Genomic DNA, 24,420 nt, shown 5'->3' with positions numbered 1-24,420 from the left:
GCAACTGGGAAGAAACTTTTGGATTCCAAATAAAACTACAGGTATTTTGGGCTGTAAAATGTTGAAATTCTGCAGATTACATGCACCCAGGGTGCATCTAAAGACCTCTTGCCCAGATCTCCTACGCTATAGTGAACATGCAGCAGCTGCACTTGGATAGAAGCACCTGCTAATCCATCCCCCATACAGCTGTCAGACTGCACCCCCCACAGGTGCAGGGACGACAGTGCTGAAAGACAACCCAAGTACAGTGGACTTAAACAGCATACCGATTGTCACCGTGTCCCTGGAGTAACAATGCAGTCTCACTAGAGAATTAGATCCATAGTGCAGGACAGGACTGCAGCAGCAAAAAATGGTTTTATTAAAGAAAAAAAATATATGTATATAATTTACAAAATATGTACACAATAAAACAGTCTCAAAATTAAGACCTTTTTAACATATACTTCATGTAGAACAAGTTCAGTTGGAGGAAATCATGTCCTTGTTTTCAGAGCACTGCTGAAGTGTCCACATCTCCATAGCTCATGCCAATCGCATGTATAGTCTCCATTCATGCCATTTCATGGCGCTCTGCATTAATCCAAAGAGTTCTAAGTGGGATGGCTGTCTTTGGAGCAGACCAGTTCCTGTAGATTGCTCCTTTTTAGTCCAGTTACAAAGGTTTGGATTTTCAGACCAGGTGCATATTAGTGATTAGTCAGGTAATTAGGCCATTAATAACTGAAAATTTACTTCACTTGCAAACATATCTTTCTACTGTCCGCTCACATTTCTTACACATGACATAACAGCACCAGTAGTACTTGCACTGGCAGCGCTCCACAAGAGTTTCGGTGTAAACATTGTACCCACGGCCACAACACATCAGGTTACAGCTGTCACTGCCCAAAGAAGTTTTGTTGCAAAGTCTGAGAAAGAAAAAAAAAAAGAGGGGGAGAAGAGAAACAGTGAAAATCTAACAGTATATAGCTTTTTTGTTCCCCCCCCCCCCCCCCCAAGATAGTTGACAAGTGGACTACAAGTTTTCCAGCAAATAATGTGCCACAGCGAAGTGCAGCACCATCCTGAATATTTGCAGATCTCAGTAGATAATTGAACCAAAACATAACACATACAGTTGTGTGAAAAGGTGTTTGCATGTTTGTCACACTCTTAAAAATGTTTTAGATCAAACAAGTTTAAATATTCGACAAGGATAACAAAATGAAATCCAAACCTACAGGGCCCTGTGTGAAGAAGTGGTTGCCCCCACAAAACAATTAAGGCTAGGGTCACATTGCGTTAGGGCAGTCCGTTGAGCGCATAGCGCTACGGACTGCGCTAATGCAATGTTCCAAAAGGGATCGCGTTAGCCGATCTGCGCTAGCGACGAACGGCCCGCGAACGCTGCAAGCAGCGTTCGGGCCGTCACTCAAATGACGGCACATCGCTAGTGCACGCCCAATGTGGGCGGGCGCTAGCGATGCGTTCGCCATTACAGGCAATGGCGGCGTTAACGGACTACGTTACACCGCGTTATGCCGCGGTGTAACGTAGTCCGTTAAACACGGTCACAACGCAATGTGACCCTAGCCTTACTGTGGTTTATTACATCATTGTTAAGCAGCGTTCAAATTCCCTAGCCACATGCAGGCCTAATTACTGCCACACCTGTTCTAAATCAAGAAATACCGTAAGTAGGACCTGCCGGACAAAGTAAAAGTAGACCAGAAGACTTTCAAAAGCTAGACATGCTGTTTGTCAAAGAAATTCTGGAACAAATGAGAAAGTATTTGATATCTATCAGTCTGGAAACCGTTATAAAGCCATTTCTAAAGCTTTGGGGGCTCCAGCTAACCAGAGTGAGCCATTATGTGCAAATAGCAAAAACATGGGACAGTGATGAACCTTGCCAGGAGTGCTCAGCCAATCAAATTACCCCAAGAGTGCGACGACCCATCCAAGAGGTCAAAAAAGACCCCCACAACAACATCCAAAGAACTACAGGCCTCACTCAAGAACAGTGTTCATGACAGCACCATAAGAAAGACTGGGCAAAATGGCCTGCTTGGCAGAGTTCCAAGACAAAAGACTGCTGAGCAATAACAAAGGCTTGTCTCAGTTTTGCTGGAAAACATCTTGATGGTCCCCCAAGACTTGGGAGAATACTCTGGATTGACGAGACACAAGTTAAATATTTTGGAAGGTGTATGTCCCATTACATCTGGGATAGAAGTAACAGCATACAAACAATAAAATATGGTTGTGGTAGTGTGATGGTCTGGGGCTGTTTCAGGACCTGGAAGACGTGCTGTGGGAAATTGAATCATGAATTCTACTGACCACACAAAAAAAAAAAAAAAAAAAAAAATCCTGAAAGAATGTCCAGCCATCTGTTTGTGACCTCATGCTGAAGCGCACTTGGGCTATGCAGCAGGACAACGATCCAAAACACCAGCAAGTCCACCACTTGATGGCTTAAGAAAACCAAAAATTAAGAATGGAGTGGCCTAGTGAAAGTTCTGACCATAATCTGATTGAGATGCTGTAGCATGACCTCAGAAAGGCAGTTCATGCTCAGGAACCCTCCAATATGGCTGAATTACAATAATTCTGCAAAGATGAATGACCAAAGTTCCTCCAGAGTGTTGTAAAAGACTCATTACCTGTTATCATAAACGCTTGATTGCAGTTGTTGCTGCTAAGGGAGGCCAGACCAGTTATGTTTAGAGGGGAATCACTTTCACACACGGCCCTGTAGGTTTGGATTTATTTATCCCTTAATAAAGTTCTTCATTTAAAAACTGAATTTTGTGTTTACTTGTGTTATTTGTCCAATATTTAAAATTTGTTTGGTGATCCGAAATATTTAACTGACAAACATGCAAAAGAATAGAAAACCAGGAAGGAGGCAAACACTTTCACACAACTGTACATGTATTACTTATAATCAGAAGGTACATGATAAATCCAGAAGGAAATATTGGGTTAAGAACCATGCCATGTATGAGTTTGCAATTTCAACTTCTGACAAACAGGAGAACTTGGGACCCTGCCACAAATCTTGAGCACCAAGGTTGATGTGTGGGGCTCAAGCAGTAAAAATCTAAATATTAAGTTGTCAGAAAACAGATGGAACGTTTGCTTACCGGTCTTGTGTTCCGTATGATCCAAGCTTAGGATTTCTGGCGCAGTAGTCAGGTGAGCTATTCAAATACACCAACTCAGACTCCCTAACTGGCCTGATGTCCAACTCCTTATGGACTAAATGTTTGCGGGTCCCCATTTGTCTATGAATGACTTTGGTTGCAGCCAAGTACTTGGACTTGAGCTCATCAGCTATATGGGGCAAATCCTGGAGACCCTTCCAGCAAGTCTTCACTGAACATGATCCAGACACTCCGTGGCACTTGCACTTAGTCTCCATTGAGTCCATTAGTACCTATATGATATGAAAAGAGAATACCATATGATTATATGGTACCCACAACAAAAAGGTGCTAACTAAAATGCTACAAAGGCACATTTATCTTTGACATGTGTATCCAGAAGATGTCCTACATGAGCTCAACCTATGTCAAGTTAGGGTGACGCCTCAACCTCGTGACAGAGAGAGAATTAAATTTTGGGACTCAAAAGCATTGTGGCCCAAGTGCTACTTATGTATACAAGATGGAGAATCCCCTCAAACATTGTAAGAAAGCCATCTGAGGTGAACATAAATCATCTTCATTACACACAGGGAATGTGCAAGGTCTTGCAGTTGTAACTTTAATTTATAAGTATATATATATATATATATATATATATATATATATATATATATATATATATATATATATATATATATATATATAGTTTGCCAATTCTTCACCCCTTACCTGTCTACCAACAGCATTGTTATGTAAATTCATCAGCTTAGTAGCTTGCGTTCCAAATTTGCTAGATTTCATTGGGGCATCAACAAAGGCAGATCCCATTTGAAGACCGTAACGCAAATTGTCTCCGCATCCCCCCCACCGAAAGCTTGGTCCAGGAACTTCAGCAGGAGTGGCACCACAGGAGCATGTGGGTAGCTCCCCTGAGGCACAGGCTCTGGCAATGGTGTGACTAATAGCAGCAGAGGCCAAGGCATACACAAAGGCAGACTCTCGTGTTCCTGAAATTGAAATAAATGTATCAGATATGACATTGTTAAATTAAGCGTACCAAAACTGGCACAAAAGTATTTTTCAAAGATGGAGCCAGACACTTCAAAAACTGAAAAAAAAAAAAAAACAAAACCTGCACCTCCATACAGAATAAAGCAAGTGTGAACAGGCACAAGATGCTATGACTACATAATATGCAACAAGGAGAATATGGCAGCCTCTAAGCGCCAAGATGTATGCAAACATTGAATATTTGAAGTTTGGACCGCATTACTATAATACACAGTAGAATATACTTATTGGCCAATTCATGAAAACCCACCAGCAGGGATGAGGTGACCCATGAAGGTTCAGGTTCTAGCACCCAAACCGAACTTTGGAATAAAGTTCAGGTTGGGTACCAGAAACCTAACTTCCACGGGTCTGCTCATGCCTACTGGTAGGCTTTCATAAATTGTCCTTCAAAACTGTACCAATACAACACCGAGAATAGGGACCCAAGCTTTTGAGCGTTCATGCACCAGTTCGGTAACATCGAGGCTTGTGTCCAAATCCCCTACAAAATAGGAGTCAGATGTACGTGTTGATGGGGCCCATAGACTAATTGTGCCAACAGAGTGAGCTTACGCTCTGCCATACATAATTTTCGATTGCATTCGCCTACTAGAGGTAAACACCCGAAGAAGAATGCATCCAAATGTCCGCCTCCAGTAGGCATATACGCACGAAAATGATGCACAGCTTAGCGCATGTTCATTCTGTTGGCGCCATTATAGTCTGTGGCCCCATTGGCACATACGTTCGAATCCTGTTTTGCGGGGGGTTCAGACAAGCCCTGACAGGGCCACCGCATTGGTGCCTAAATGCAATGTGAAAGCCCCCTTACAGACTGCTGCTGTATGTGTGTACCAACAAAAGCAATCTGTTTACCTTTGAGCAAGTCTGGAGTGAAGTTTGGAGAAAGTTCTATCGATGAGCAGTTCCATCGCATGTCGGAGAACGTCAGCTGACATATTAGTTTCGTCTGCTTGGCTGCATTAACCACGCTCTGCATCAGTTCCAGGTTTCTTTTGCAAAGTTGTGTTTGGTCAGGAACCAATCCTTCCAGTAGTTTGCAGTGCTCGCTCTCATTCCAGGCTACTGAACTGCCATTTACTGTGAGACCACTGGAAGAAAGTGAAGAAAGGATGAGATTACAAGGTAAGAAATGCTCATGAAAACCAATTGTTCTTTATGCAATACCTCATTTTACCAAGAAGGACGCGTGCTGTCAATCAGTCCTATAAAAGTTAAAGAGAACCTATCAGCATGATATTGTAATGTAAAGTACAGATATGGCTGTAATGGTGCTGCAATATGAATTACATTGATACATTTGGTGAAGAAATTTGCTTTGTGGTTTTTCTGTAATTTACATTTGAAGATTTCTACCAATTAGACTTTGATGCATAGGGTCCGAGTCTTCCCCTGTCTGATTTCCCAGGCCTTTGGTCTCTGAAGTCTCAGCAGTGACCCGTCATTCAGAGACCAGTGTAGGGACAGGAGGAGAAGACCCCAGTATACAGTCCAGGCCCTGTGCACCAAAGTTTAACAAAATCTTCAAAATGGTGATAAAAGAACAGAGCGGAATTCATCACGAAAAGGTATTAATGTAATCAGTATTACAGCCATGTCTTCACTTACACTTCAAAATCATGCTGAAAAGGTTCTCTTTAACAGAGTGGTGGTCGCATGCATATAACCACTATTCATCAAGTGGCCTATGAGACCTACCTTCTCAGGATTGGTGGTGGTCCCAGAGCTAAGACCCCAAGTAAATCAGACATTTATCACCCATCCTGTGATTATTTTGCCAACACAAACAATATATAGCATCAATATATTCCACAGCGCTTTACAACTGGAGATAGGACAAAAATCATAAGTAGTTATGCAAAATAATCCCTGTCCATAGCTGCTCATCATCTAGAAGGTATTGGCTATAATAGCAATAGAAGATTATTGCTACATATGGTATATACTCGAATATAAGCCGACCTGAGTATAAGCTGAGGCACCTACTTTTGCCACGGAAAACTGGGTAAGCTTATTGGACTCGAGTATCAGCCGGGTATGCATTGCCCCCCTCATCCCTGTCCTGCTGTGTGGCTCCCCTCCCTCTGTTGTATGCATGGCTCCCCTGGTCCCACATTGCTCAGCTCCCCCGGTCCGCATGGCACGGCTCCCCCTTCCCCTGGTTGTATGCATGGCTCGCATTGCTGCCCCCGTCATACTCACGCCTGCATCTCCATCCCTGCATCAGCAGCTCTCCTCAGCGGTCATGTGGTACCGCTCATTAAAAAGGTAATGAATATGCGCTCCACGCCTATGGGAGTAGAGACTCGTCTATATTTATCACCTTAAAGGGAACCGGTCACCCCCAAAATCATTCTTTAATGCTGTAGATAAGCCCCCGACGTATCCTGAAAGATGAGAAAAAGAGGTTAGATTATACTCACCCAGGGGCGGTCCCGCTGCGGTTCTAGTCCGATTGGCGTTGTGGTCCGGTCCAGGGCCTCCCATCTTCTTACGATGACGTCCCCTTCTTGTCTTCATGCTCCGGGCAAGGCGTACTTTGTCCTGTTGAGGGCAGAGCAAAGTACTGCAGTGCGCAGGCTGCGGGAAAGGTCAGAGAGGCCCAGCGCCTGCGCACTGCAGTACTTTGCTCTGCCCTCAACAGGGGAAAGTGCACCTGCGCCGGAGCGTGAAGACAAGAAGAGTACGTCATCGTAAGAAGATGGGAGGCCCCGGACCGGACCAGAACCGCCCCTGGGTGAGTATAATCTAACCTCTTTTTCTCATCTTTCAGGATACATCGGGGGCTTATCTACAGCATTATAGGTTCCCTTTAATGAGCGGTACCACTAGACCACTCAGCACAGGAGAGGAGAGCTGCCAGCGCCAGGACAACAGAGATGCAGGGATGGTTTTGGGGGCGACTATTATGTCTTCTGTTAGTGGGCGGCTGCAGCTGTCAGGGTATGTGTACATGTTGCGGATTGGCTGCTGCGGATCCGCAGCAGTTTTCCCTGAGTATACAGTACCATGTAAACCTATGGAAAACAAAAATCGGCAGTGCACATGCTGCGGAGAAAAAAAAAAAAAAAACACAACCACGTGCGGAAATGTAGTGTTTATTCCTCAGCATGTCAATTCTTTGTGTGGATTCCGCAGTGGTTTTCACCTGCTCCATAATAGGAATCCGCAGGTGGAATCCGCACAAAAGTCGCGGTAAATCCGCAGTGCGGATTACCTGCGGATTTACCAAAATCAGTCCGGAAAAATCCGCAACGTATGCAACGTGGCCTCACTGTGCCACAGCCGATGGCTCCTGCTACGCCGCTCCCACGCCAGCGCTCTGGGCAATTTACTTGTGTATAAGCCAAGGGGGGGGGGGGCGCGCACGCGCGTGTTTTCAGCACACACACACAAAAAAAAAATATTGCTGAAAATCTCGGCTTATTCACGAGTATATAAGGTAAGTTGTCCCATGTTTGTTAGGCTATGTGCACACGTTGCGGATCTCCTGCTGATCTGCAGCGTTTCAGCACGGTAGAAAACGCTGCGGATCCGCAAGTGATTTACAGTACAATGTAAATGAATGCCGCTGTATAATTATATAGGGGGAAGCACACACACACACACGAAGGACACTATTGGGAGATTTTTGGGTCGTATGTTAAAACTTTGCCATGTGACAGAATGCGCAGAGCCAAAATACATGTTGTCAAGTGTATAGTTCTTGCCCCAAATAAAATCTAACCTTAAGGCCGGCGTCACACTAGCGAGTTTTACGGACGTATGAGAGGTGCAGAAAATACGGATTGCATACGGTACAATGAGTCTCTATGGCCCAGCTCCTATCTGCCGTATTTTACTGATCCGTATTATACGGTCTTGTACGGCCGTAGAAAACTGCAGCCTGCGAGAAAATCACGCAGTACAGATGCCATACGGATTACATACGGAGGATGCCATGTGCAAAATACGCTGACACACCCTGCCTACGGATGACATACGGATCACTATTTTTGGAACATTTCTGCGTATTACGGCCGTAAAAAACGGACCGTATTTTCATACGCCGAGTGTGACGCCGGCCTAAAACCACTGCAACAAGTGATACATCCAGCTTCAGCCATAATGCAGGAATACCTAATGAAAATGCATTGTTATATGTAAGAACTGACAAAATAGATCAGCTTTTTGAATGCAGCGAGCCTCCACCACAACTTTAAGTTCTTACAATGAGTGTTGTTTGAAGCTGTGCAAATAAACACAGCATTACAGTTCAAGCAAAATACAGGATTTATGGAAATCTCGTGCTCAGTGGGTTGTTTTTTGTGGGTTTTTTTAGTGCAGTGTAAATGGACCTGTGAGGCAATTTTGAAATCTGCAACATGTCCATATCTATAGCAGTGAATATGCGTTTTGCGTCATTTTCTTCAGACTTTAACAAAAAAATAAGTACACCAGCACATTTGTTTTTACTGCATTTCTTCAGTAGAAACGCTTAAAAAAAAAAAAAAAAAAAAACCACACAGAATTCGCACATGACTAGCAATAGCTTAAAGCAAATATGAGAAAGTTTGCAAAACTAAGTCATTTTTAGTAAAAACCGTGACATACCAAAAACCTCAGCAGAAAGAAAAAAAAAAAAAAAAAAAAAGCACAATAAATCTCATTTGAGTAATGAAAACAACACTCATTGTGGGGTCTTAGCCTTAAAAAGGCACTATGGAATCTTGCGGCAGTGGGGGAAGGGAAGCGACAACCATGGAGAAAAGTCTGGTGGATGTCACTACATGGGGTAGTAATTTATAGGAGAGAATGGTTCTATTATAGGGGGTCTTTCATCAGATCCTTACATTCTCTCAGCACTAAGTTGAAGTTTAAGGGCTCCTTCCCACTTGCGAGAAATACGTGCGAGTCTCACATGTTAAAACCCTGCTCTGGTGCCGACACTCCAGAGGAGCGTGCGGCTCCATGTGTTGCTATGCAGCCGCACGCTCCGCTCTGGAGTGCCGGCGCCAGAGCAGGGTTTTAACATGTGAGACTCGCACGTATTTCTCACAAGTGAGAAGGAGCCCTAAGGGTACGTGTCCACGGGCCGTATTACATCCGGAATAGCTGCGGATTGAACGCTGCATGGAGTCGCAGTGTTCAATCTGCAGCGTCCATGTTACAGCATAGTGGAGGGGATTTTATGAAATCCCGTCTCCACTATGCGTGGTAACACGCATCCGGCGGCCCTGCGATTCCGGACATGCGGCGCGTCTTTTTAGATCGCAGCATGTCCGTTTACCTTGCGGCAACGCTGTGCCACCGCAAGGTAAAACACAGGGCCCTATGTGTGGGGTGCGATGATTCCGGATGTGTGCAATGAACACATCCAGCATCATCGCATCTACAGAAGGGGCGGAGAGAGTTTTCCACTCAGTCCAAAGCTCCAGCCATCCTGAACATGGACACGTACCTTAAGGCTGCTTTCACATATCAGTTTTTAGTTTTTTGCAGTCAGGTACAATCCAGCAAATTTTGAAAAAAAAAAAAAAGATCTGGCAAAAGTTGCTGCCGGATCCATTTTTTTCTCATAGACTTGTATTACCAACGGATTGCCTCACGTCATCCGTTTTTTTGCTGGATCCATCTAAAATTAGTTTTCCGGCGGCCAGAGAAAACTGACATAGTAACATTTTTTGTGTCAGTCGAAAAAAAACAGACAGCGACAGGTCCATCGTTTGCTACAATGGAACCCTATGGCGCCAGATCTCTCTCTCTCTCATTAGCACAACCTGCAACGGATACGTTTTTTCAAAATTCGCCAGATTGAGCCTGACGGCAAAAAACTAATGTGTGAAAGCAACCTCAGGCTACTTTCACACTTTCGTCTTTTTAGATTCGTCACAATGCGTCGTTTTGGGAAGAAAACGCATCCTGCAAATGTGCCCGCAGGATGTGTTTTTTTCCCATAGACTTGTATTGCCGATGGATCGCGACATATGGCCACACATCACGTCCGTCGTGCACTGGATGCGTCGGTATTTGGCGGACCGTCGCAGCTAAAAAACGTTGAAAGGAACGTTTTTCCGTACATCGTGTCCTGCATTTTAAACTGCGCATGCTCGGCCAGAACTCCACCCCCTCCTCCCTGGGAGTTTACTATGGGCAGCGGACACATTGAAACACTGCGTCCGCTGCCTACCTTGTGCAGAAAATCACCACTGTCCGTCGGTACGTTGCACCGACGCTTTGTGACGGCCCCGTACTAACGGAAGTGTGTAAGAAGCCCAAGATTCCAAGGTCTACAGATCAGAACTGTGCCCATATATTGTGGTGCCAGTGGGGAATGGCAGCCATAACAGTACTGTATGGCATGATAGGTCACTGGGACCCACGGGAAAACCTGAAGAGGGGTCTCGGCATTTCACAAAAGTGCAAAAAAGAAAAGATCCACAGAGTGGCAGTGGGACGGGGTGATCTGCCATCTGGGATTAAGGTAGAAGGTATACTCACAGCCAGTGGATGGCGCCACAAGGTCCAACATAACAACAAAGTAAGAAGATCCAGAAGTAAAGTAAAGCCATGGCGGGTGTGTGAGAATCCAGGTGATAAGTGAGTGAGGTGCGGGTGAGTGAAGTGCGGGGCGTCGTCCTCCTCCTCCGGTGATTACATGTAGTGCGGTGTCAGTAGCTCGGTGCGGGGATAGTGACTAGGGACCAGCGTCCATTACTCCGCTGTCACTTTATCTCTGTGGCTCTCCTCTCACTGCTGCAGAGCTGCTCCTTCTTGGATTTAAAGCCCCCGTGACGTCATCGGCCCCGCCCACAGCCGGCCCTGCCCCCTTACCTGGTAATGTGGGGCAGTGGGGAGCTGGGCACCGGCCGGGCACTGTGTGTCTGCTGTCATACTGCCGGCACCTGGATGTAGCACTGGGCGGCAGCCCATGGCGTTACACCATACTCCTCTTGCTAAGCTGTGACTGGAATTTTTTTTGCAAAAATTGGATGCATCTGTTCTGTAGTCACCAGGTGGCCGTGGCATCAGGTCACCCGCATCTTATGGCGCAGTGTCACACAGAAGTGCTCATCAGATTGGGCAATAGGACACAATGGCTGTGTGCACACATTGCCGATTTCCTGCGGATCCGCAGCGTTTTTTGCGGTGCAGAAACGCTGCAGATCCGCAAGTGATTTACAGTACAATGTAAATCAATGAGAAAAAAAATGCTGTGCTAAAGGTGCGGAAAATTCCATGGGGAAACGCTGCGGATTAAAAGAAGTAGCATGTCACTGGATCTGCAGCGATTTTGTACCCATTCCATTATAGAAATTTGCAGGGGCAAAAAATCCGCACAAAAAAAGCGACAAATCCGCACCTGCGTTTTCTGCCAAGAGATGCAGAATCCGCACCAAAAATTCCTAAGCCTAATCCGCAATGTGTGCACATAGTGCAGCGCCCCAGAGTCCTGGTCGTTGCAGTACTGTGGCTCCGCCGCTAAGGGGGGCTATGGTACGTCTGATGGCACTGAAGGAGTTCATCTGACCAGGTATCACATACACCAATACATTTCACAGTCGGGCCTCCAGGGGGAGCTAAGGGTGCTATTTATTAGGCCACTCCTCACCACTGTGGGTAAAACTGGGGGTCAGGCAGGAAGTTAGGGAGAAAGCTGACTGGGTTGGACCAGACAACACCTGGTGGCAGAGGGTGTTGTAGGGGAATATTCGGTAGGGTCCCTGTCAGGTTTGGGACCCTGACAGAGGCCTGGCAACAAGAAAGAACGTCACGGGACCGTGCCTGCTCAGCATAGCGGCGGTGCCCTAAGAAAGGATCAGAAGCGAGATATATTGTGCTGAGTGAGAAACGAGATCAAAGCAAGAAGGAGAATACCAGTAGGAGTCGTGCTGTAAGACCGAGGCAACATCCTACTGAGGCGCACAACCGGCGGCCGGAACGCCGAGGGAGTATTACTATATTCAGCTTCAGGCAATACTTCAAACCAACGGCAGGACAGTCAGTCACAGGCGGGCTGTCTCACCTAAATCACCTATGCAGACTTGGGGGGCAACCTGTGGAGAGGGGCGACTCTAGGGTCCCAGAAGAGCTCCGAGCCTACCCGTCATACGGGTGCGTGCCAACCATAACACCGGGAGGGACGGAGGATTAGCAGAACATCATCTAATCGAGTTGTTGTGAGGGAACACGAGAAACAGACACAACAGTTGTGGGGACTATCCCGTAAGCACAGCAGGGGAGGACCACAACACATAGCGCTAGCAGGAAGGCACAGATTTCCACCTGTAAAGGGAACTCTGGAGGTGCCATCGGACCGGCCGGACTTGCGCAGCCTGGTGAACCGTATTCCGGACTGAGGATCCAGAGACCTTCAGTAAAGAGGTAAAGAGACTGCAACCTGGTGTCCTCGTTATTTACTGCACCGCACCACCACCACCATCCACATCTATTATTTACTGTGCGCCCCTCAGCAGGGTCACGGACCGGGCCTAGCCACCGTGACAACCCCAGAGCAGAGACTCCGAGGCCCGGTACCGGGTACCCCTCGGCCCTGCGGCAGTGGGGGCGCTACACATAGCATTAGGCCTCTTTCACACTTCAGTCTTTTAATTTCCATCAAAATCCGTCGTTTTGTGAAAAAAACGGATCCAGCAAATGTTGATGCTGGATCCGTTTTTTTCTCATAGACTTCTATTAGCGACAGATTGTGACAGATGGCCACATGTTTCATTTGTCATTTGACGGATCCGTCATAAATTCTGTGTCCAGAGACAATGGACATAGTAACATATTTTGTGTATGTCGAAAAATCGGACGGCGACGGATCCTGCGCTGTCTGTTGGCTATAATGGAGGCCTATGGACACAGGATCTGTCGCTGTCCGTGAAAAGACGGAATCCAGCGACGGATTCCTTTGTTTGAAGCTGAGCATGCACGGAAGAGTTCCTTTAAATTCAGGCAGCAGCTTCGACGGATCCGTGGTGCACGTGGCCCTACAGGTCCAGCAGCGTGGATGGGATTTAGGGCTCATTCTCACATGCGAGAAACTCGGATGAGTCTCGCACGTCAATACCCGGCACTCAGGAGCGTAGCGTGCGGCTGCATGTATTGCTACGCGGCCACACGCTCCTGAGTGCCGGGTATTGACGTGCGAGACTCATTCGAGTTTTTTGCTTTTTGCATGTGAGAATGAGCCCTTATAGTAACCTCCTGCCCATTGGGCTTTTAGTTTACTCAGCATAAACTGACCTGTGATAGGGTATGTGCACACGTTGCGGATTGGACACTGCGGATTGGACGCTGCGGATTCGCAGCAGTTTTCCATGCGTTGTACAGTACCATGTAAACCTATGGAAAACCAAATCCGCAGTACATATGCTGCGGAAAAAAACCACGTGGAAACGCTGCAGTTTATTTTCCGTGGCATGTCAATTCTTTGTGCGGATTCCGCAGCGTTTTACACCTGCTCCATAATTAGAATTCGCAGGTGTTAAAACGCAGGTGAAAACTGCACAAAAACCGCGGTAAGTTCGCAGGTAAAACGCAGTGCATTTTTTCAGATTCTGCACCGAAAAATCAGCACACAAATCCGCAACATACCCATATAGCTTTCAAATTAGGACAGAAACACAGCGGTTTCTTTTCCTCAGCATGTCAATATTTCATTATAGGAATCCTATATAGGTGTAAAAACGCAGGCAAAATAAGCATAAAATCTGCACAAAATCCGCAGGTAAAACGCAGGTCATTTTACCTGCGGATTCTGCAGAGTCCACGCGGAAAAATCCGCAATGGAATCCGCAATATGTGCACATAGCTTTAGTGTGTTTCCGCAGCAGAAACACATCAAAAACACATGTAATCAGCCCCTAAGAATGCCAATAAAGTTTTGTCAAAGCCAAATAGCAGGAAGTATAAAAAATAAAGTGGCTTTATTTAACAAGAGACAAAAAAATGTGATAAAAACACATGTAAAAAAAGACACAAATGCAATGAAAAAGGACAAGTAACCTAATTTGCAAAATAGGTGCAGAAAATCTGCACCTTCAAAAGCACGTCGTGAGAACAAAGCCAAAGCGCACAAAGGGTCTCATATTAGAAGACCAATATTATTAGGCTATGTGCACACGTTGCGGATTTTGCTGTGGATCCGCAGTGGATCTGCAGCTGCGGGTCCGCAGCAACTTTCCATGCATTTACAGTACAATGTAAACCTATGGAAAACGCAATCCACAGTGTCCATGCTGAGGAAAAAAAGTGCAGAAACGCTGCGGTTTACATTTCGCAGCATGTCAATTCTTTGTCCGGATTCCGCAGCGGTTTACACCTGCTCCATAATAGGAATCCGCAGGGGTAAAGCCGCAGGTGGAATCCGCACAAAATCCGCAGGTAAAAAGCCGTGCCTTTTACCTGTGGATTTCCAAAATCCGCTGCGGAAAAATCCGCAGATCTCCTTTCTACGTGTGCAAATACCCTAACAGAGCCATGAAACTTGGGGGCCCTGGTGGAGAGTTTGCATTAGAGTCCACAGGCTTCACGTTACACCACTGGATACAGGGTTGGCAGCTTGACTTTTTTTTTCTGGACAGGACAGCTCATATAAATATTCCAGACAGACAATATTTTTACAGACACTTTGGAAAACAAGAAAAAAATCATTAAGATTTTAAGGGATATGTTTTCCACACCGTACTTGTGATACGAAGACAATAGGGGCACACACTGTGAGCTGTAGGATTAAAGTCAGAATTATCTGTACAACTTTCTCCAGCTTCAGGGACACAACAATTTATGTTTTACAGACAGAGGTAAAAAGTGCCTACATTTTACAGACTGTCCAAGAATATCTGGATGATTTCCAACCCTGATATGTCCTGGATTCCAGGTAGAGCGGCGTGTTTATGGGTAACGCATACATCTGCCTGCACAATGCCTCTGGTTTTATAGATGTGTGATGTCATCCATTTCCTTCCCAGGATACCACTAATCCTAGCAGGCAGTGGCAGCCCCCAGATTAGCATTGACACCTCTCCCCTCACACACAGCGGAGGTGCTAACTGCACCACTCCCATTTCCATCACTGCTTTGAAAGTAGATTTGTGTCACTTCAGATCTATTTACATGTAAAGAACTTTTCAGATCCACAAGTCAGGAGCCTTGGGACAGCAGTGCAGGGACCCCCTACATTGGCCTCAGTCAGTACACGGACCCTCTACTCCTCAAATTCATTTATGACCGATTTATAGTGACTGTCACTATACATTTCCTATAGAAATTAGCAAATAAACTTGCTCACTTCGATACTCTGTGGCAGCCAGACAGGAGCAGTGTGAACTTCCTTGGCCAGGACTCCAGCGCTCACATTTTGGTTGCCCCTGTAATTACAAGGCTTTATCCAACATCATGACATTGCAGGGGCCCAAAAGGCCAGCCTTCAAGTTCTGGCCAAGGACATTTGCACTTCCCTGGTCTTTTTGCCATGGAGTACTAGTGTGAATCATTTTTATTTATTTACTAAGGCTAGGTTCACATTGCACTAGGTGAGTCCGTCTAACGGACACGTTTTTAAGTACTGAAAACGCAATATAACGCACATACTAACGCGCCCATAGACTTGCATTGTCTGACGCATCGTGAATTTTGGCATGCGTTTGTCACATAACGTTTTTTTCTGACGGACCTTGGAACGCGGCTTGCAGCGTTTTCGGGTCCGGCCAACCTAACGCAATACTAACGGAAGCGTTAATTCTGCCATTGATGGCTATGGCAAACGCAGCCAGACGCAAATCGTGAAAAATTTCCAAATAGAACCATACGTTTTAATAGCATTTGAGGGTGGTCCATGTGGTCATGTGACAGGAAACATGATTTCGGCCATTAATGTCCCTAGCACACATTTTTCCTGAGGCCTGCTGCACGTGAGAGAGAAAGTGTCTTGCAAGAGATCACAGGAAATGTAAGTACATTTGTATATATATATATATATATCTCTGTATACATCATGGGAGTCTGTATTGTACGACGGATGTGTGTGTACTAAAAATGTATTGCTTTGTTGCAGATGTCGGATAGTGAGGGAAGCAGCAGCAGCAGCGTGTCTGTGGTTTTTTCTTCTCAATCGGTAGGCTTGCACTTTAAAAAACCGCTAAAAGTTGTGTGAAACTCCAGTGTATTGAGCTAAACACGTGTATAATCATGTTTTTATTGCAAATAGGAGTCTTCAGAGCCTGAGGCTGCTAGGCCCCCCCAAAAAAACAGGCAAAACCCACAAAGGTACATGGCAGACATTTTTAGTTTTGCAAGCATAAATTTATTGATCCAAGAAATGTAATTTTATTTTTTTCCATTTACATACACAATAGGTTGTGGCACACAGAGGACACAAGAGAAAGAAGGTTCCTCGCCGTCTGTCGTCGCCACAACTGCCAGTGGTAAATATAAAACTAGAAATTTTCTATCCAATATTTATCTACAATCTATCTATTCACTTTCTATCTACTATATCTATAAACTATCAACTATCTCTCTATCTATCTATCTATCTATTCACTTTCTATCTACTATATCCATACCTCCCAACCGTCCCGATTTCAGCGGGACAGTCCCGCTTTGGCACCGGGGTCCCGCTGTCCCGCTTCGGGCATTTAAAATCCCGAATTTGCGGCCGCCGGTGAAGCCCCGCCCACTTCAGGGACGTAGAGAGAGCCTGTTTTTTTTTTTTTTTTATAAAAGCTGCCTCCTGACCGCCCGCGCAACACCCCCCCCCCTCCCGCCCCCTGTGCGGCGCTGCCACGCTGAAGGAGAGAGCCTGCAGCAATCAAGAAGAAAGGTCAGCGATTCACTACCTCTGGCTGTGTGTGCACGGAGCTCCGGCTTCTGCTCTTAGCTGCTATCCCGGCAGAGAAGGAGAGACGGGGGAGGTGCCGGGATAGTGCAGAGCTGTAAGCAGGAGACTGAAGACTTCAGCAGAGAGCTGCACATGGACATCAGCCGCCCCTGCATCACAGAGGAGATTGTGTGTGTGTGTGTGTGTGATGGCTGCGTGTGTGTGTGTGATGGCTGCGTGTGTGTGTGTGATGGCTGCGTGTGTGTGTGTGATGGCTGCGTGTGTGTGTGTGATGGCTGCGTGTGTGTGTGTGTGATGGCTGCGTGTGTGTGTGATGGCTGCGTGTGTGATGGCTGCATGTGTGATGGCTGCGCGTGTGTGTGTGTGTGTGTGTGATGGCTGCGTGTGTGTGTGTGATGGCTGTGTGTGTGTGATGGCTGCGTGTGTGTGTGTGATGGCTGCGTGTGTGTGTGTGATGGCTGCGTGTGTGTGATGGCTGCGTGTGTGTGATGGCTGCGTGTGTGTGATGGCTGTGTGTGTGTGTGTGATGGCTGTGTGTGTGTGATGGCTGCGTGTGTGTGATGGCTGTGTGTGTGTGATGGCTGTGTGTGTGTGATGGCTGCGTGTGTGTGATGGCTGCGTGTGTGTGATGGCTGCGTGTGTGTGTGTGTGTGTGTGATGGCTGCGTGTGTGTGTGTGTGTGTGTGATGTCTGCGTGTGTGTGATGGCTGCGTGTGTGTGTGTGTGTGTGATGGCTGCGTGTGTGTGTGTGATGGCTGCGTGTGTGTGTGTGATGGCTGCGTGTGTGTGTGTGATGGCTGCGTGTGTGTGTGTGATGGCTGCGTGTGTGTGTGATGGCTGCGTGTGTGTGTGATGGCTGCGTGTGTGATGCATTTGTGTCAAAGCTGCATGTGTTTGTGAGCTGCGTGCGTGTGAGCTGCGTGCCTGTGTGTGAGCTGCGTGCCTGTATGTCATTATACAGTATGGAGCATCATGTGTGGTCATTATACAATATGGAGCATCATGTGCGGTCATTATACAGTATGGAGCATCATGTGCGGTCATTAGACAGTATGGAGCATCATGTGCGGCCATTATACAGTATGGAGCATCATGTGCGGTCATTATACAGTATGGAGCATCATGTGCGGCCATTATACAGTATGGAGCATCATGTGCGGTCATTATACAGTCTGGAGCATCATGTGCGGTCATTATACAGTCTGGAGCATCATGTGCGGTCATTATACAGTCTGGAGCATCATGTGCGGTCATTATACAGTCTGGAGCATCATGTGCGGTCATTATACAGTCTGGAGCATCATGTGCGGTCATTATACAGTATGGAGCATCATTTGCGGTCATACAGTATGGAGCATCATGTGCGGTCATTATACAGTATGGAGCATCATGTGCGGTCATTATACAGTATGGAGCATCATGTGGGGTCATTATACAGTATGGAGCATCATGTGCGGTCATTATACAGTCTGGAGCATCATGTGCGGTCATTATACAGTATGGAGCATCATTTGCGGTCATACAGTATGGAGCATCATGTGCGGTCATTATACAGTATGGAGCATCATGTGCGGCCATTATACAGTATGGAGCATCATGTGGGGTCATTATACAGTATGGAGCATCATGTGCGGTCATTATACAGTATGGAGCATCATGTGTGTTCATTATACAGTATGGAGCATCATGTGGGGTCATTATACAGTATGGAGCATCATGTGCGGTCATTATACAGTATGGAGCATCATGTGTGGCCATTATACAGTATGGGGCACTGTGTGGCCATATTTTTTTGTTTATAATTATTGTATATGAAACAGTGTGATCGGCAGTGCTAAATGGGTGTGGTTGGGATGTGGATATGGGTGTGACTAATTATGAATGGGTGTGGTCAGAGGCGTGGCCTAAAATTTGCCGCGGCGCGCAAAGCGCGCCGCAAACTTTGTCCCTCTTTCCCATCTTCAAAAGTTGGGAGGTATGCTATATCTATAAACTATCTATCTGGCTCTCTCTATCTTTCGCTCTATGTATCTATCTATCTATCTATGTATCTATCTATCTATGTATCTATCTATCTATGTATCTATCTATCAGTCTACCAATAAAGTGAAATTGAACCTTTCAACATAACGTTTTGTGTTTACATAGTCCAAGTCAGCGAGCCAAAAAAAAAAGGATTGTGGTTGACGAAGAGCCGTTGACCATTCACGAGACACTGATCAACCTTGTGGAAGCCAACCCCTCAATATGGGACCAAAGCGACAGCTCCCACCATGACATCGTGAAGAACCGCAAGTTGTGGTATAAAATTATCTGTCACTTCGATCCCCGATACATGGAGAAGTCGTCAACCTCAAAGAAAAAAATTGGTAAATATTGGTGATGTTAAATTGTCTACTATCTATCTCTCAACTCTCAACTATCTATACACTATTTCTTAAACTATTTCTCTATCATCTATCTAATAACTACTATCTATCAACTATCTATCTACTATCTATATATCAACTATCTTAACTAACTATACACAATTTTTAAACTATCAATATAAGAACTATCTATCTACTATTTATATATCTTTTTTTTAATTTTTTTTTTTAATTTAAAGCCGATGCGGTCCATACCCGTTGGAAATCAATAAGGGATCGCTTTGTCCGTGACTACCGGAACAGTCAAAATGCAGCAAGCGGATCAGGTGCCAAACGGGTGACCCCGTATGTGCATTACGAGCAATTGCTCTTTCTGCAAAAAACAGTGTCTCTTCTCCCTTTCATCTCCATTGTATATATCATTTGATGATAAGTGCTAAAAATGTGCATTTTATTCACAGATATAATAATAGATATGTTGGAATATACGAAACTGCAGAAGACAGTATAGGTGTGGATTTGATGACTTTGTGGCTTCTGCCTTCAGGAAAGAAGAGACCTGGTGCGTCTGGCCGCAATACACAGGGGCTTATTGTCCATGAAAGCCAGGTGAGAGTCCCAATGCACAAAGTAGCATTGGTCTATATAATTAACATAGCATATGCAGCTGCAGATCCCAGGGGCATTGCATTGTTTAACCCTTGCCTCTTTGCTTAGAAATCAGTCAGGAAACAGTAGCTTTTGTAAACACTTTAATTTGTTTGTTCACTTACAAATATTTTAGCCACTTCCATGTGCCTGGCATTTTCCTGGTTTTCCTTGTTCTCTCCTGTGTCCCCCATATCACAATCCATAGGGATTTTAACATATTGAAATTGTTCCTCAGACTGAGTGGTCCATGCAAAATTGTGGAGACTTCCTAAATTGATCTAAGTGTCCGATCAAAATTGGGAATGCAGGTCTATGAGGCAGTGGAAAAATATCACATCATTCGGATCATAGGCCATTGAAAGTTAAATAAAATGATACCTTGATATCTATGACCTGCTGTCTTATTCCACAAAAATGCACATTTTTCTTAACCCTGCTGTTCTGTTAGGTCAAAAATGACCGTTTTTGAAATTCTATAATGTTATAAAAATTCAGCGTGTGATTCTGAGACTTGAGGCTCCCTGACTTTTCGTCATTAGGGGGGTACTCTCTGTGGGATTTTTTTTTATTTTTTATTTTTGTTTACTTTATTTGGTACAATTTTTTAGATGTGAAATCTAAACAGAACAGCAGGGTTAATATGTAAATGAGCTGTTAACCCCTTCACTAGATTTTCTGCGTTTTCGTATTTTCCTCCCCTTTTTCCAAGAGCCATACCTTTTTTTTTAATTTTTTATGGCCATATGAGGGTTTACTTTTTTGCAGGACGAGTTGTACTTTTGAGTGGCGTCATTCATTTTACCATATCGTGTACTGATAAGCAGGAAAAATATTCCTAAGGCGCTGAAGTTGCAAAAAAAAGTGCAATTTCACAACATTTTATTTATTTTTTTTACCATATTCACTATATGGTAAAACTGACCAGGCAATATGATTCCCCAGGTCAGTATGAGTGCGCAGGTACTAAACATGTATAGTTTTTTTTTTTTCATTTAGTAGGTAAAAAAAATTGGAAATTTGCAAAAAAATAAAAGAAAGTTTTGTTTTTGTTGCCATTTTCCGTTTACATTTTTCAGGATATGGGGCTGGGTTAGGGCTTATTTTCTGAACCCTGAGCTGACATTTTTAATTGATACCATTTTGGGGTAGGTATGATCTATTGATCACCTCTTATTTAATTTTGGTGGCCAAAAAAAACTAATTCTGGGGTTTCAATTTCTTTTAATGTTAAGGCTATGTGCCCACGTTCAGGATTGTTCGCAGAATTTTCCTGAACTAAACCAGACTCCTTTCGCAGGAAATACGCTTGGTTTTTTTTCCAGGATTTTTTGCGTTTTTTTCCGGAGCGTCCCAATACAATAATTTAAAAACACAGCATGGGCACAAAAATTGCGGAATGCATTAAAATAATGGGATGTTTAAAGTAAGCTTTTTTTTAGCGTTTTTGCAGCGGAAAACCGCCGAAAAACCGCTAAAGAAAACGCTAAAAATCCTGAACGTGGGCACATAGCCTTAACGTGCCATGTCCTAAATGTTATTAACCTATATTGGGGTTATGGGGTTAATGCTGTCCAGCCACCTTACTGAAAGGCAAGGTTCTTCACTATGTACTGAGCAGAGACTGTAGCCTCCCATGCATGCCTCAATGACTAAAAGCCAGCGGCTCCCAGGAAGAATAAGTTCTTTTTCTCCAGTACCCGCACTTTTAGGCCGGTTTCACACGTCAGTGATTCCGGTACGTGAGGTGTCAGTTTCCTCACGTACCGGAGCCACTGACACACGTACTCCCATTAAATTCAATGCATCTGTGCAGATGTCATTGATTTTTTGCGGACCGTGTCTCCGTGTGCCAAACACGGAGACATGTCAGTGTTCGTGGGAGTGCACGTATTACACGGACCCATTAAAGTCAATGGGTCCGTGTAAAACACTGACCGCACACGGACGTTGTCCGTCTGCAGTCCGTGTGCGTGCAGGAGACAGCGCTACAGTAAGCGCTGTCCCCCCCACATGGTGCTGAAGCCGCGATTCATATCTTCTCTGCAGCAGCGTTTGCTGCAGAGAAGATATGAATAATAGTGTTTAAAATAAAGATCTATGTGTCCGCCGCCCTCCCACCCCCTGTGCGTCCCCCCGCTGTTCGGAAAATACTCACCCGCCTCCCTGGTTGGCTGTCGGTGCTTCCTGGCCGGCACCGCGGCTTCCACTGTATGCGGTCACGTGGGGCCGCCGATTAGACTCATGAATATGTGGCTCCACCTCCCATAGGGGTGGAGCCACATATTCATGACTGTAATCGGCAGCCCCACGTGACCGCATACAGTGGAAGCCGCGGCCAGACCAGGAAGCACCGACAGCCAACGAGGGAAGCGGGTGAGTATTTTCCGAACAGCGGGGGGGCGCACAGGGGGTGGGGGGGGGCGGCGGACACATAGATCTTTCATTTAAACACTATTATTCATATCTTCTATGCAGCAACCGCTGCTGCACAGAAGATATGAATTGCGGCTTCAGCACGATGCAGGGGGCAGCACTAAACTTTAGCGCCGTCTCCTGCACGCTCCGTGTGGTACCCACTCGCCACACGGGCGGCACACGTGTGCCGCACGTATGGCCTACGTGAGCTCACGGGCACACGGACACGGATAACTCCGGTACCGATTTTTTCCGGTACCGGAATTATCTGGACGTGTGGGACAGCCCTTAGTAAGGCAGCCAGACAGCATTATTCCTGAACGATGACTGATCGATGTGATGACAGTCATTTCAGGTGTTTCTCTTATACACGGGTGCACTCGTTCAGCCAAGTGTTCCTGTGTTCTTCATGAGAAAGCCACTTTAAATTTCTCGACAACCAATTGTTTAGAGCTCCCATATACTGCACATTAGACTGTTGGATGATCATGCCGTTATTGGAAGGTTCAGCGGACATTAATTTAATGTATATTGGGGGGGGAACGATACCTAAGTAGATTTTGGAGATAGAACAAATATAATTGCTATTTTCAATTCTGTGTTGATACTAGATATCAATGATACATAGTTTTGTTTTTGCATCGTATACTTAACCAGTATAACATAAAAATATATTAAGATACGCAGGCAGTGGCTATGTGACTGTTCTGCTAATCACTCAGCAGATCCTTAGGTCCTACACATTCCTGTGATAGTAACATAAGCAAGGGTTTATATAGGAGCAGCCTCCCGCTGTGAGCTCACAATGATAATCCCATCTCAGCAGATGGAGCACACATCGCACATGTTACACTCCCTCATTGCTTTCTTAGGGGGCAGGATTTCATTGAACTTTAATATTTTACTTTTTTACACATAGTTGAAAGAACCCCCTCCCTGTATTCACTGATGTTCATCATAGTCAGTCAACCTCTTCATCTTGTTAGGTGCAATGGTAGAATTTCATTATTCATACATTGACGTTACGTGAGTTAAGTCATAAATGAGGTTTCTTTTCCTTATTAAAAATAACATTTGTCATTCACATCTAGAATGACTCACTCTTGATTACAAGTATCCATGTACTTTGGATGTTCTACTGTGTATATGTGTATAAATACATTTTATATGGTTTTCCCACTTAATTCAATGAGTGTTATGGGACTTTACAACACTACACATGAATGTGCGGTCACAGTCAAATAGAAAAATACACCAATCATCAACAAGAGCTGGGTTTCCTTTTATCAACAGAGCTGGCAAGGATCCAAAAGTCAAAGCCCACAATTTACATCCCAGAACAATAAAAAGTACCACTGCTGTACGCTGGCTGCAAGCATCTCAACAATCCCATGTGGAGTAACTTTTTCCATATCCACCAGAAGTAAAACACATGGAAATCACACTACCTAATGAGGTATCCCACACTTTATGTGGTAACAAGGAGAAATGAAACTGCAGGAGCTGATACTGTTTGGTGTAAAAAAAAAAAAAAACAACAACAGAATTCCACACCTGATGGTGCAGTTTTGGAACAATCATGAGCTTGCAGTAAGCGTGGACTAGTAAGGTGTTTTATGCATTTTCATTAATTTGTTTATTGGTTGGGGTGTGACCCCTGGACCCATTAATCAGCCACATAATTATTACTGGATTATCAGAGTAAGGGCTTGTTTCCATTTGCGAGAAACACGTCCGTGTCTCGCATGTGGAAACCAAGCTCTGGTGCAGGCACTTGGGAGCGGAGCGTGCGGCCGCATAGCAACACATGGAGTCGCACGCTCCGCTCTGGAGTGCCGGCGCCAGAGCTTGGTTTCCACATGCGAGACACGGACGTGTTTCTCGCAAGTGGAAACAAGTCCTAAGGCGTTGATCCAGGGAACTATGCTGATTGCCGTATGTGGGG

At 45.2% G+C, this 24,420-nt stretch overlaps 1 protein-coding gene across 1 annotated transcript; it reads right to left on the bottom strand.

Annotated features, from left to right (window-relative positions):
• Nucleotides 1–341: 341 nt before the first annotated feature.
• LOC143805502 (protein Wnt-11b) lies at nucleotides 342–11,004 on the bottom strand. The gene is made up of 5 exons (XM_077284948.1): nucleotides 10,692–11,004; nucleotides 5,067–5,302; nucleotides 3,867–4,144; nucleotides 3,135–3,427; nucleotides 342–914 (listed from the first exon to the last, which is right to left on the bottom strand). Exons 1-5 carry the CDS (start codon nucleotides 10,760–10,762, stop codon nucleotides 740–742), a joined length of 1,053 nt encoding a protein of 350 aa, XP_077141063.1. The 5' UTR covers nucleotides 10,763–11,004; the 3' UTR covers nucleotides 342–739.
• Nucleotides 11,005–24,420: the final 13,416 nt, after the last annotated feature.

The sequence above is a fragment of the Ranitomeya variabilis genome, chromosome 2 (assembly GCF_051348905.1).
Source record: "Ranitomeya variabilis isolate aRanVar5 chromosome 2, aRanVar5.hap1, whole genome shotgun sequence".
In the NCBI taxonomy this organism is placed as follows: domain Eukaryota; kingdom Metazoa; phylum Chordata; class Amphibia; order Anura; family Dendrobatidae; genus Ranitomeya; species Ranitomeya variabilis.
The sequence above is the reverse complement of the archived record's forward strand: the minus strand, read 5'-3'. Positions and strand labels throughout refer to the sequence as shown.

Coding starts and splice junctions, on each gene's coding strand:
- LOC143805502 (XM_077284948.1), bottom strand. CDS start 10,762: ATGGCTTTACTTTACTTCTGGATCTTCTTACTTTGTTGTTATGTTGGA. Junction 5,303..10,691: donor TGTGGCGCCATCCACTGGCT/GTGAGTATACCT, acceptor ACTTTCTTCCAG/TGGTCTCACAGTAAATGGCA. Junction 915..3,134: donor TCATACGGAACACAAGACCG/GTAAGCAAACGT, acceptor TTTCTTTCTCAG/ACTTTGCAACAAAACTTCTT.